This window comes from Cherax quadricarinatus, chromosome 59 (assembly GCF_038502225.1).
Source record: "Cherax quadricarinatus isolate ZL_2023a chromosome 59, ASM3850222v1, whole genome shotgun sequence".
Lineage (NCBI taxonomy): Eukaryota > Metazoa > Arthropoda > Malacostraca > Decapoda > Parastacidae > Cherax > Cherax quadricarinatus.
Window position 1 is genome coordinate 6,131,731 of NC_091350.1, and position 14,121 is coordinate 6,145,851.

Here is a 14,121-nt window from a genome sequence, read left to right on the forward strand (position 1 = left end):
ATAGAATGGGTCTTAACACTCGGTGTGCACACTATTAAAAAAAATCTGGGACCACTTAGTACTTTGTGGGAGTGCTAGTTAAATTGAGTGCCAGCTATAAAACCCAGCCTGCAAACTCCAAGGATTCAATGATGTCATGTCATATTAACACTCCCCTTTTAAGAGGAAAGTGATGTTAACCCCAAGTTTAGTGGCTTTGAGGTGAATGTGGCCACATGTGGTCAAGGAAATATAAAAATCCTCGATAATAACCCATGTGCAACATTTGTGCAACACCCTTTCAGAATGTCTTATAACCTATGCCCAAGGTAAAGAGAAACAATTCTGGAACGTGTAATAAGTGTTCGGTAGGCTGGCTGGCCAACTGGCTGGACGGCTGCTGGCTGCCTGGCTCTATCTCCATATGTCTGTTTGTCTGTATCTATGTTTATCTGTCTGTCTCTGTCTATCTGTCTCTCTATCTGTCTGTCTATCTCTATCTCTGTCTCACAGGTATACATAAATGCAATTATACATAGTGTAAATTACTTAGGATAACCCAAAAAATCCAAAGTGCTATACTGTGCTTGTAGATATAATACATAAGAATACCTGTTGGTTCACAGTGGCTCTCTCTGAGACAGAGAGAGACAAGCAGAGAGATGGAAAGAGAGAGAAGCTGACAGAGAGACAGATAAGCAGAGACAGAGATGCCTACACTCATCAAATGTCACCCCTTATCTCATCACTGCACCCTCGCTGGCACTCATCAAATGTCACACCTTATCTCATCTTTGCATCCTCGCCGGCACTTGTCAAATGTCACACCTTATCTCATCTTTGCATCCTCGCCGGCGCTCATCAAATGTCACCACTTATCACTGCACCCTGCAGAGCTTGCCACTGGCACTTGTCTTACATCATGCTTCAAGGGTTGTTGTTGTTGTTATTATTTTATTATTATTATTATTATTATTATTATTATTATTATTATTATTATTATTATATACTCCTGTGTATCCAAAACATTGTTGGGACCTATAAATACTTTGTATATATTCCTAGACAATGGTAAATGACCAAGGCAGATAACGGAGATAAAACACCTCAATTACTGGGAGCGCTTGAAGTTCCTGAACCTGTACTCCCTGGAATGCAGGCGGGAGAGATACATGGTTATATACACCTGGAAAATCCTAGAGGGACTAGTATCGAACTTGCACACGAAAATCACTCACTATGAAAGCAAAAGACTCGGCAGACGATGCAACATCCCCCCAATGAAAAGCAGGGGTGTCACTAGCACGTTAAGAGACAACACAATAAGTGTCAGGGGCCCAAGACTGTTCAGCTGCCTCCCAGCATACATAAGGGGGATTACCAGTAGACCCCTGGCTGTCTTCAAGCAGGCACTGGACAAGCACCTAAAGTTGGTACCTGACCAGCCGGGCTGTGGCTCATACGTTGGATTGCGTGCAGCCAGCAGTAACAGCCTGGTTGATCAGGCCCTGATCCACCATAAGGCCTGGTCACAAACCAGGCCGCGGGGGCGTTGACCCCCGGAACTCTCTCCAGGTAAACTCCAAGTGTAAATGTCCACCTGTCAGTGTGTTTGTGACAATTTCAGTACAATTTCAGTACCTAATATTAGTGTCAGAACAAAGATTGGTTATGAAATGACAAGAACTACTGTAAATAACAAAAAAAAGGCACAATACTGTGACTGGAACAATACACAAATAACCCGCACATAGAAGAGAGGAGCTTACGATGATGTTTTGGTCCGACTTGGACCATTTACAAAGTCACACTAACGAGAAGTAGAGCAGGACGGGTATATATAGGCAGGAAGAGGTAGTGGTGGTAGTAGTGGTAGTAGTAGTGGTGGTAGTAGTGGTAGTGGTGGTGGTAGTAGTAGTAGTAGTAGTAGTAGTAGTAGTGGTGGTGGGGGGGGAGGGGAAGAAGTAATGAGGAAGTAAGAAGGAGGAGCCAGTCAAATACAAAGAAAGGGGAGCACTGCAAGGGAGCTAGGTGCCCACAGAGGGAAAGCAAGAACACAGAGGTGGGGGGAGGGGAAAATAATGAAAAAATAATGCAGGAATAGAAACACAAGACAGAAGAAAGAAAGATAACCCAGAAGAGAAAAAGGAAAGAGGAAAGGGGAAGAAGAAAAAAGGAGGAATCAGGTTAAGTCACAGGCATTCTGAAGTTTGGAGCATTTTACAATGTAATGGGAGAGGAAGGCATCTACAGAGACGAAGCCAGGACTAAGATTCATACAAGGAAAATTGTGTATTAGGGAGGATTCAACAAGACGGCAACTGTTAAAGTTGGAAGTAGGGAAGACAGTTTTAGCAGAAGACCAGTCTATAAGATGGCTGTGATCTCTGACGTGACAGAAAAGAGCATTGTTAGTGTCGGCAAGCCTTGTGCTCCCTAAGTCTGTCAGAAAGAGTTCGGCCAGTTTCTCCAAAGTATTGAAGAGGACAGGAGGAGCAAGAAATAGAGTAGACACCAGGAACATCTGTAGAAGGAGAAGTATGAACGAGATTAGTGCGAAGAGTGTTAGTCTGGCGGAAAGTAAGCTTGATGTCTAAGGGACGGAGAGAATTGTTGAGATTAGAAAGACTGGAAATGTAGGGAAGGCAGAGGACAGAAGAGTTCCCAGGAGTAGAGAGTTTGGGAGAGAAGAAATTACGTTTAGCACGTGAAAGGGCAGAGTCTTTGAAATGGGAAGGGTAGCTAAGATGGGAAAACGAATTATGAAGAGTGGAAATTTCTGCTGGAAGGAACTGAGGATCACAGATATGGAGGGCATGGAGAAAGAGGGAGATAAGAACACTTTTCTTGACAGAGGAAGCATGATAGGAAAAGTAGTGAATGTACATGCCACTGTGCATAGGTAATTATCAGAACATAAAAATTATATACGTTTGGACTATTTACGGGTTAGCTCCCTCCCTCCAACCTTTCCAATACAGCCCTACCCCACCTTGCCTCTACTACAGATTCATACACCCTATAAATCATCCTATTTTGCTCTATCCTCTCTTAATACTAGAGAATCATTATCATTCCCTGCAAACTGATTACTTTTTATATATAGTATTTTGTAATGTTACACTGTACATATTTTGTGAGAATTATATTACATAGGTTATTCTAGAAAAACTAAAGTGGCCTGTGATCAGCAAATATTGTGCTTGATATGTGTGAGCTAATACTTGTAATGAGACAAGTCTTATGATGATTAACCCTTTGACTGTCGCGGCCGTATATATACGTCTTACGAGGTACCGTGTTTGACGTATATATACTCATAAATTCTAGCGGCTTCAAATCAAGCAGGAGAAAGCTGGTAGGCCCACATGTGAGAGAATGGGTCTGTATGGTCAGTGTGCGCCATATAAAAAAAATCCTGGAGCACGCAGTGCAAGTGGAAGGAAGGCGGGGTAGGGGTCGGCCTAGGAAGGGTTGGAGGGAGGGGGTAAAGGAGGTTTTGTGTGCGAGGGGCTTGGACTTCCAGCAGGCATGCGTGAGCGTGTTTGATAGGAGTGAATGGAGACAAATGGTTTTTAATACTTGACGTGCTGTTGGAGTGTGAGCAAAGTAACATTTATGAAGGGATTCAGGGAAACCGGCAGGCCGGACTTGAGTCCTGGAGATGGGAAGTACAGTGCCTGCACTCTGAAGGAGGGGTGTTAATGTTGCAGTTTAAAAACTGTAGTGTAAAGCACCCTTCTGGCAAGACAGTGATGGAGCGAATGATGGTGAAAGTTTTTCTTTTTCGGGCCACCCTGCCTTGGTGGGAATCGGCCAGTGTGATAATAAAAAAAAAAAAAAAATAAATTCTAGCGGCTTCAAATCAAGCAGGAGAAAGCTGGTAGGCCCACATGTGAGAGAATGGGTCTGTATGGTCAGTGTGCGCCATATAAAAAAAATCCTGGAGCACGCAGTGCATAATGAGAAAAAAAAACTCCGACCATTTTTTTTAATTAAAATGCCGACTTTGTGGTCTATTTTCGTATAGTATTTATGGTTGTATTCTCATTTTCTTGGTCTCATTTGATAGAATGGAAAACATATTATAGAAATAAAGGTGATTTTGATTGATTTTACTATAAAAAGAACCTGGAAATGGAGCTCAAAGTAGGGAAAATGTTTGATTTTTGCCAATGTTCAAAAGTAAACAAATGATGTCATTGTCCAATAAATGTCCAACTAGCCATTCTAATATGCAGTCATGAATGGGTTGATGTTATTTATACAATTATTACAGTATTGCAGTAGTCTGCATAATACTAAGTCTTCTATTTTTTGTTTGAATAAAAATTCAAAATACAAAGCAAGAGTAATATCAGAGGGGCCTGGAGACATGACTGATGAACAAAGAAAATGTTATTTTAGAGCCAGGAATGTCTGCATTGTTCATTCTGGACCTTATTTTGAAATTGTCATATTTTTTAATTTTCGTGAAATTGGCCAAATTGCAAATTTCTGACCATGTTATTGGGTAGTTGAAATCGGTAAATGGGCAGTTTCTTGTACTCAGTCGATAGAAAAAATGGAGTTCTAAAGAAATAGCTATGAGTTTGGTCGACTGGAACAAAGGAATTAGCCAAAAATAGGGCTCAAAATGGGCAAAATCGCCGATTTGTAAACATCGCCGAGGTCGCTAACTTCGCGAGACCATAACTCCGTCAGTTTTCCATCAAATTTCGTTTTTTTGGTGTCATTACAATCGGGAAAAGATTTTCTATCATTTCATAAGAAAAAATAATTTTTTTTTTTTTTAAATTTTGCGACACCAGGAGACACCTCAGGATTGGGGGTTGCGACAGTCAAAGGGTTAAAGGTCATTTGACTATTTTTTTTTTTAATTCTTTTAGGTTATGTGCAGTGTTTGAAGGGACTTACATCCTACGACGGCCAGTGTCATCCCTTATAATTGATTCTGAGAACAAGTGCCTTGGTGTAATGTCTGAAGGGCAACGCCTACATTGTTCCCACTTAGTGATGGACGCTTCGTATGTGCCTGAGAGATACTCTGGCATTGGCAGTTCAGCAGCTCAGAAGAGTATATCTCGAGGCATATTTATTACTGATAGGTAAATAATGTACTTTTAAGCAAACATTTTAGTGCTCTTTGTAGATAGCATCATATGTCCATACATATAACAAAAATCTCTCTTGCTGCAATATAAAATGAATAAAGATCAGGGATAATTTGTAAACTCTTACTCTCTAGGTCTATCTTGTCAAGCGATAAAGAACAGCTTACTCTACTGCGACTCCCAGAAAAAGATGGCAACCCTCAGCCAGTCACCATCATTGAAGTTGGGGCTGGTTCTGGCATTTGTCCAAAAAATCTGTGTGAGTTCTGTATTTTTTTAGCACCATGAAGATGCATAACAGGGGAGGTGACTAATGAAAAATAAATAGGAAGTACAAGTTTTGTGTTTGGAATCGTTTCATTAGGTACCTAGCTTCATTCATCAAAGTGTAAATCCTCAATTTACTGGACTATTGGGGAAGCAGGTGGCTGGTAATAACAATTCTGTAACCAGTAGACTTTGTTGTTTCTGAATCAGTTGACCCAATACATATTGTACTGCATTTCTGAAGTTTTAAAATCAAATTACTATTATACAGGTCCGCATTTCCTTTATCTGAAACCCTTGGGGCCAGTAGTGTTTCGAATTTCAGAATTTTTTTAATTATAAAGACTACAAATACTACTACGGTTTATTTATAGAGTAATACATTGATAAATGAAATAATGGGAAAATTATGGACCAGGAACATGTAATTTTCAGCTGGTTCATGGTCAGCAGAAGGTTTTTCACCACAGATTTTCAGATATTTTACACCATAACGCTTCTTAAATTTTTGCAGCCAACCATCTGAATATTAACGCTCGCCTTCAATGTTCAGTTCTTCATGGTATATTCTAGCTTGTTTCATGACCAATACTTCAGTAACTTGTCTTTCTGCTTCTTTAAATCATAAACAGTGGTAGTACCAACACCATATTCTTCAGTAAGACGCTGCACTGACACACCACAATCAGGCTTCTGCAGTAACTCTACTTTCTGCATTATTGATAACATCAGGTGCTTCCTTTTCTTTTCCTCACTGTTACTTATAGGGATGTCTGCAGCTCTTTTTTGATATTTTCACAGTGAATTAAACACAGTCACAAAATAAAAAACAAAAACAAAACATCAGCGAACAGCAGACGCACGTGTGAACACTACAAGCGCTGAGACACAACTGACGCCTGCCACCCTGGCTGTCAGTGCTGGGTCACGCCATCATGTGGCAGAGTTGGAGTTACGTAGAGATGACTGACGCTCCACACTCCACAAAAAACTTCAGTTTTTGGAACTTTTCGAATTTCAGAATTTCGGATAAAGGAATGTGGACCTGTATTCACAACTAAGCACTAAATCGAAGTGGGTTATACATTACCAGATGTTAATGAAGAACCTTGTGTACACAAAGATATGGACAAGAGGGAAGCCAAAATTGGTGCAATAACCAGTTTCATCCAATAATTTTTTTTTTTTTAGCAACACATTGGCCATTTCCCACTGAAGCAGAGTGACTTAAAAAAAGAAGAGACACTTTTATCATCGCTTACTCCATTGCTGTCTTGCCAGAGGTGTGCCGACACTACAATTCAAAAAATGCAACACATCTCCACCCCTCCTTCAGAGCACAAGCACTGTACTTCCCACCTCTAGGACCCTAAGTCTGGCTTCCCTGAATCCCTTCATAAATGTTACTCAGCTCACAGCTCCAGCAGCACATGAAGTCATAAAAACCATTTGCCTCCCCTTGTTTCTATCGAGCACAGTCACGCATGCTTGCTGGAAGTCTAAGCCTCTCCCACACAAAACCTCCTTTACCCCCTCCCTTGAATCCTTCCTAGGATGACCCCTACCCTGCCTTCTTTCCACTACAGATTTATATGCCATCCAAGTCATTTTATTTCGTTCCATCCTCTCTAAATGACTGAACCACGTTAACAACCGTTCCTCACCCCTCTTTATAATACTTTTAGAAACCCTGCACTTCCTTCTAATCTCCAAGCTTTAGATTCTCTGGATAATATTTACACCACACATTGCCCTAAGACACAACATCTCCACTTCCTTTAGCCTTTCCCATTTTCCAACATTCATCACCCATGCTTCATACCCATATAAGAGTGTTGGTACCACTGTACTCTCATGCATTCTCCTCTTTCCTTCCATGGATAACATTCTTTGTCTGCACTGAATCCCCATTGTACCACTCTCCCTTTTCTCCTCATCAGTTCTGTGGTTCACTCATCTTTCATAGACCACTCTGCTGACACACATACTCTCAAATACCTGAATACATTCACTTCCTCAATACTCACTCCCTCCAGTCTAGTATCCAATCTTTCATTATCTAAATTTTTTGTTATCCTCATCACCTTGCTCTTTCCTATGCTCACTTTTAATTTCCTTCTTTTACATATCCTCCTAGACTTGTCCACCAACTTCAGCAGCTTCTCTTCAGAATCTCCCAAAAGCAAAAAGCAACTGTGACAGCTTCTTCTTTGTGTTAGGTTCTTTATTAATCCCACACCTCTTGCCAACACCTCAGCATTCACTTCTCTTGCAACCCCATCTGTAAAAATGTTGAACAGTCATAGTGACATCACGCATCCCTGTCTAAGTCCTACTTTAACTGGGAAATAATCTCCCTCTCTCCTACATACTCTAACCTGAGCCTCACTACCCTCAAAAACTCTTAACTTCTTTCAGTAACCTACCACCTTTTCCATGCTCTTGCAACATCTGAAACATTGCTTCCCTGTCCATCCTATCGTATGTCTTTTCCAAATCCATAAATGTAACAAAAACCTCTTTACCTTTATCTAAATAATGTTCACTTATATGCTTCACTGTAAACACTTGGTCTACAAATCCCCTACACTTTATAAAGCTTCCTTGTTCATCTGAAGTCCTGCTAGCCATCTTACTCTGAATTCTTTCAGTGATAACTCTACCATACACATTACCAGGTATGCTCAGCAGGCTTTTTTTTTTTTTTAACATGCTGGCTGTCTCCCATTGAGGCAGGGTGACCTAGAAAAGAAACACTTTCATCGTCATTCAACACTTCCCCTCTCATTCACACATAATCACTTTACAGAGGCACACAGATATGACGGTTCAGATGTCACTTCAAACAGGAAATATCCAAACCTCCTGCTTTAAAGTGCAGGCATTGTACTTCCCACCTCCAAGACTCAAGTGTGTCTAACCAGTTTCCCCTGAATCCCTTCACAAAATATTCCCCTGCTCAAACTCCAACAGCTCGTCTAGTCCCAAAAACCGTTTGTCTCCACTCCTATGTAACACACACACACATGCCTGCTGTATGTCCAAGCCCCTAAAACACAAAACCTCTTTTATCCCCTTCCTTCATCATTTCCTACCCGTCCTTCCCTCCACTACAGATTTACACATCCTCCAGGCCAAACCACCTTAACAACAGTTCCTCAGCCCTCTGAATAATACTTTTAGTAACTCCACACCACCTCATTTCCACAGTACGAGTTCTCTACATAACATTTACGCCACACAATATGTCTTCCATTCTGTCGATTGATCACAAGAAATTGCCCATTCAGCTATAAGAACTTTACTATAAAGTGCACCAAAATCAATGATGTGTTCAATTTTACACAGAATTCAACAAATTCCAATTTAAAAACTGAATAAAAAATGAACACTGTGTTTTCCAACCACTAAAGTAGCCTATCTTCTATTCATTAATTATGTTCCCATGGCTCTCCTATATAACACTTGCCCTTTGTTTTGAATCCATCATCACAAAAAAATCAAAGTTTTACACTTTCTCTCAGATTAATAAAAAAAATATAACCAAGAATGATTGGTCATGGTTAGGACATCCCAAAATTTGGACAAGATCGAGTAAAAACTCATAAAACTGACCAACGGGGCAGTAGAGGGTCCCTTCCTTTCCTTAGGAAAAGTGCCACTCTGTACCCTTCCTCAAGAAAATTGCCAAAAATCTAATATTTTTGCTGTTTTGAGTGCTATTTCAGAAACTTTTGGTTGTGAAACAACAAAATCATCTCAGTTTCGCTAGTATGTTGTCCATTCTATCAACTGATACCAAGAAGGCACCAATAAAACCCCTCAAAGTTGCTATTTTAAGGGAAGAGGGCAGGTTTAACCCTTTGAGGGGGGTCCAAGCCTTGTCTACGCCTTGTCCAAAGGGTCGAAGCCGTAGTTCTATGCCACGAGCTCAGCTCACTCAGATAAGCTGTGAGCGGTAAATTTGGGCCTAGATATGAGAGAATGGATCTGTTTGATAAGTGTGCACCATATGAAAGAAGTCCTGCAGCATGCAGTGCATAATGAGGAAAAAAACTTCAACCGTGTGTTGGATTAAAACACCGAATTTGCAGTGTATTTTTGTATGTTTTTTACAGCTGTATTCACAGTTTATTGGTCTCATTTGATAGAATGGAAGATATATTACAGAAATAGAGATAATTTTGATTGGTTTTAGTACTGAAAATAGCTTGAAGTTCATCTCAAAGTAGCGGAAATATTCGATTTTTGCCAGTGTTCAAGAGGAAACAAATGACGTCACGCGTACAATACACATCAACTGGTGAGTATAATATACCTTCACTAAAGTGCTGATATTATTTATACAATTATGTATTACAGTATTGCAGGACAGTAAATCTTCTATTTTTCAGTGTGAATAAAAATTCTTTATGTAAATAAAAAATTAAAATTGAATTCATGTGTAAAGCCTGGAAACGTAACTAATAACAGAGGAAATGTTATTTTAGTGCCAGGAATGCTTGCATTGTTTATTCTGGACCCTATTTTGAAATTGGAATATTTTGAACTTTGTGTGAAATTGGCCAAATTACCAATTTCTGATCACTATATTGGGTAGGTGAAATAGTTGATTGGGCAGTTTCTTGTGCTCAATCAATAAAATAGAAGAAATACTAGCAAAATAGCTAAGAATTTGTTAAACTGAAATAATGTAATTGGCCTAAAATAGGAGTCAAAGTGGGCAAAATCGCCGATGTGTAAATATCGTTGACACAGTAAAATTTGTTAATCTGTAATCAGAAAACAATTCTCTACCATTTCATAAGAAAAAATAACAAATTTTTTTTTTGAAAATTCTTGGACTCTGTGGACAATGCATAGAGATATTTATAGGTTAACCCTTTGACTGTCGCGGCCGTATATATACGTTTTACGAGGTACTGTGTTTGACGTACATATACTCATAAATTTTAGCGGCTTCAAATCAAGCAGAGAAAGCTGGTAGGCCCACATGTGAGAGAATGAGTCTGTGTGGTCAGTGTGCACCATATAAAAAAAATCCTGGAGCATGCAGTGCATAATGAGAAAAAAAAACTCCGACCGTTTTTTTAATTAAAATGCTGAATTTGTGGTCTATTTTCATATAGTATTTATGGTTGTATTCTCGTTTTCTTGGTCTCAGTTGATAGAATGGAAAACATATTATAGAAATAAAAGTGATTTTGATTGATTTTACAATAAAAAGAACCTGGAAATAGAGCTCAAAGTAGGGGAAATGTTTGATTTTTGCCAATGTTCAAAAGTAAACAAATGATGTCATTGTCCAATAAATGTCCAACTAGCCATTCTAATATGCAGTCATGAATGGGTTGATGTTATTTATACAATTATTACAGTATTGCAGTAGTCTGCATAATAGTAAGTCTTCTATTTTTTGTTTGAATAAAAATTCAAAATAGAAAGCAAGAGTAATATCAGAGGGGCCTGGAGACATGACTGATGAACAAAGAAAATGTGATTTTAGAGCCAGGAATGTCTGCATTGTTCATTCTGGACCTTATTTTGAAATTGTCATATTTTTTAATTTTCGTGAAATTGGCCAAATTGCAAATTTCTGACCACATTATTGGGTAGTTGACATCGGTAAATGGGCAGTTTCTTGTACTCAATCGATAGAAAAAATGGAGTTCTAAAAAAATAGCTATGAGTTTGGTCGACTGGAACAAAGGAATTAGCCGAAAATAGGGCTCAAAGTGGGCGAAATAGCAGATTTGTAAATATCGCCGAGGTCGCTAACTTCGCGAGAGCATAATTACGTCAGTTTTCCATCAAATTTCGTTTTTTTTGGTGTCATTACAATCGGGAAAAGACTCTCTATCATTTCATAAGAAAAATTTTTTTTTTTTTTTTTTAATTTTGCGACATCAGGAGACACCTCAGGATTGGGAGTTGCGACAGTCAAGGGGTTAATGAGGAAAAAATATTATTATTATTTTTTATTATCACACTGGCCGATTCCCACCAAGGCAGGGTGGCCCGAAAAAGAAAAACTTTCACCATCATTCACTCCATCACTGTCTTGCCAGAAGGGTGCTTTACACTACAGTTTTTAAACTGCAACATTAACACCCCTCCTTCAGAGTGCAGGCACTGTACTTCCCATCTCCAGGACTCAAGTTCGGCCTGCCGGTTTCCCTGAACCCCTTCATAAATGTTACTTTGCTCACACTCCAACAGCACGTCAAGTATTAAAAACCATTTGTCTCCATTCACTCCTATCAAACACGCTCACGCATACCTGCTGGAAGTCCAAGCCCCTCGCACACAAAACCTCCTTTACCCCCTCTCTCCAACCTTTCCTAGGCCGACCCCTACCCCGCCTTCCTTCCACTACAGACTGATACACTCTTGAAGTCATTCTGTTTCGCTCCATTCTCTCTACATGTCCGAACCACCTCAACAACCCTTCCTCAGCCCTCTGAACAACAGTTTTGGTAATCCCGCACCTCCTCCTAACTTCCAAACTACGAATTCTCTGCATTATATTCACACCACACATTGCCCTCAGACATGACATCTCCACTGCCTCCAGCCTTCTCCTCGCTGCAACATTCATCACCCATGCTTCACACCCATATAAGAGCGTTGGTAAAACTATACTCTCATACATTCCCCTCTTTGCCTCCAAGGACAAAGTTCTTTGTCTCCACAGACTCCTAAGTGCACCACTCACTCTTTTTCCCTCATCAATTCTATGATTCACCTCATCTTTCATAGACCCATCCGCTGACACGTCCACTCCCAAATATCTGAATACATTCACCTCCTCCATACTCTCTCCCTCCAATCTGATATTCAATCTTTCATCACCTAATCTTTTTGTTATCCTCATAACCTTACTCTTTCCTGTATTCACCTTTAATTTTATTCTTTTGCACACCCTACCAAATTCATCCACCAATCTCTGCAACTTATCTTCAGAATCTCCCAAGAGCACAGTGTCATCAGCAAAGAGCAGCTGTGACAACTCCCACTTTGTGTGTGATTCTTTATCTTTTAACTCCACGCCTCTTGCCAAGACCCTCGCATTTACTTCTCTTACAACCCCATCTATAAATATATTAAACAACCACGATGACATCACACATCCTTGTCTAAGGCCTACTTTTACTGGGAAATAATTTCCCTCTTTCCTACATACTCTAACTTGAGCCTCACTATCCTTGTAAAAACTCTTCACTGCTTTCAGTAACCTACCTCCTACACCATACACTTGCAACATCTACCACATTGCCCTTTTCCAAATCCATAAATGCCACAAAGACCTCTTTAGCCTTATCTAAATACTGTTCACTTATATGTTTCACTGTAAACACCTGGTCCACACACCCCCTACCTTTCCTAAAGCCTCCTTGTTCATCTGCTATCCTATTCTCCGTCTTACTCTTAATTCTTTCAATAATAACTCTACCATACACTTTACCAGGTATACTCAGCAGACTTATCCCCCTATAATTTTTGCACTCTTTTATCCCCTTTGCCTTTATACAAAGGAACTATGCATGCTCTCTGCCAATCCCTAGGTACCTTACCCTCTTTCATACATTTATTAAATAATTGCACCAACCACTCCAAAACTATATCCCCACCTGCTTTTAACATTTCTATCTTTATCCCATCAATCCCGGCTGCCTTACCCCCTTTCATTTTACCTACTGCCTCACGAACTTTCCCCACACTCACAACTGGCTCTTCCTCACTCCTACAAGATGTTATTCCTCCTTGTCCTATACACGAAATCACAGCTTCCCTATCTTCATCAACATTTAACAATTCCTCAAAATATTCCCTCCATCTTCCCAATACCTCTAACTCTCCATTTAATAACTCTCCTCTCCTATTTTTAACTGACAAATCCATTTGTTCTCTAGGCTTTCTTAACTTGTTAATCTCACTCCAAAACTTTTTCTTATTTTCAACAAAATTTGTTGATAACATCTCACCCACTCTCTCATTTGCTCTCTTTTTACATTGCTTCACCACTCTCTTAACCTCTCTCTTTTTCTCCATATACTCTTCCCTCCTTGCATCACTTCTACTTTGTAAAAACTTCTCATATGCTAACTTTTTTTCCCTTACTACTTTCTTTACATCATCATTCCACCAATCGCTCCTCTTCCCTCCTGCACCCACTTTCCTGTAACCACAAACTTCTGCTGAACACTCTAACACTACATTTTTAAACCTACCCCATACCTCTTCGACCCCATTGCCTATGCTCTCATTAGCCCATCTATCCTCCAATAGCTGTTTATATCTTACCCTAACTGCCTCCTCTTTTAGTTTATAAACCTTCACCTCTCTCTTCCCTGATGCTTCTATTCTCCTTGTATCCCATCTACCTTTTACTCTCAGTGTAGCTACAACTAGAAAGTGATCTGATATATCTGTGGCCCCTCTATAAACATGTACATCCTGAAGTCTACTCAACAGTCTTTTATCTACCAATACATAATCCAACAAACTACTGTCATTTCGCCCTACATCATATCTTGTATACTTATTTATCCTCTTTTTCTTAAAATATGTATTACCTATAACTAAACCCCTTTCTATACAAAGTTCAATCAAAGGGCTCCCATTATCATTTACACCTGGCACCCCAAACTTACCTACCACACCCTCTCTAAAAGTTTCTCCTACTTTAGCATTCAGGTCCCCTACCACAATTACTCTCTCACTTGGTTCAAAGGCTCCTATACATTCACTTAACATCTCC

At 39.7% G+C, this 14,121-nt stretch overlaps 1 protein-coding gene across 3 annotated transcripts in view; it reads left to right on the top strand.

Moving 5' to 3' along the window:
- Positions 1-14,121, top strand: part of Rep (Rab escort protein) — a 93,687-nt gene that overhangs the window by 54,872 nt on the left and 24,694 nt on the right. For all 3 annotated transcript variants that reach the window (XM_053791117.2, XM_070097690.1, XM_053791118.2), the window contains 2 exons: positions 4,869-5,087; positions 5,228-5,352. In XM_053791117.2, the coding sequence (XP_053647092.1) occupies positions 4,869-5,087; positions 5,228-5,352 (344 nt within the window). The remainder of the gene's footprint in view (positions 1-4,868; positions 5,088-5,227; positions 5,353-14,121) is intronic.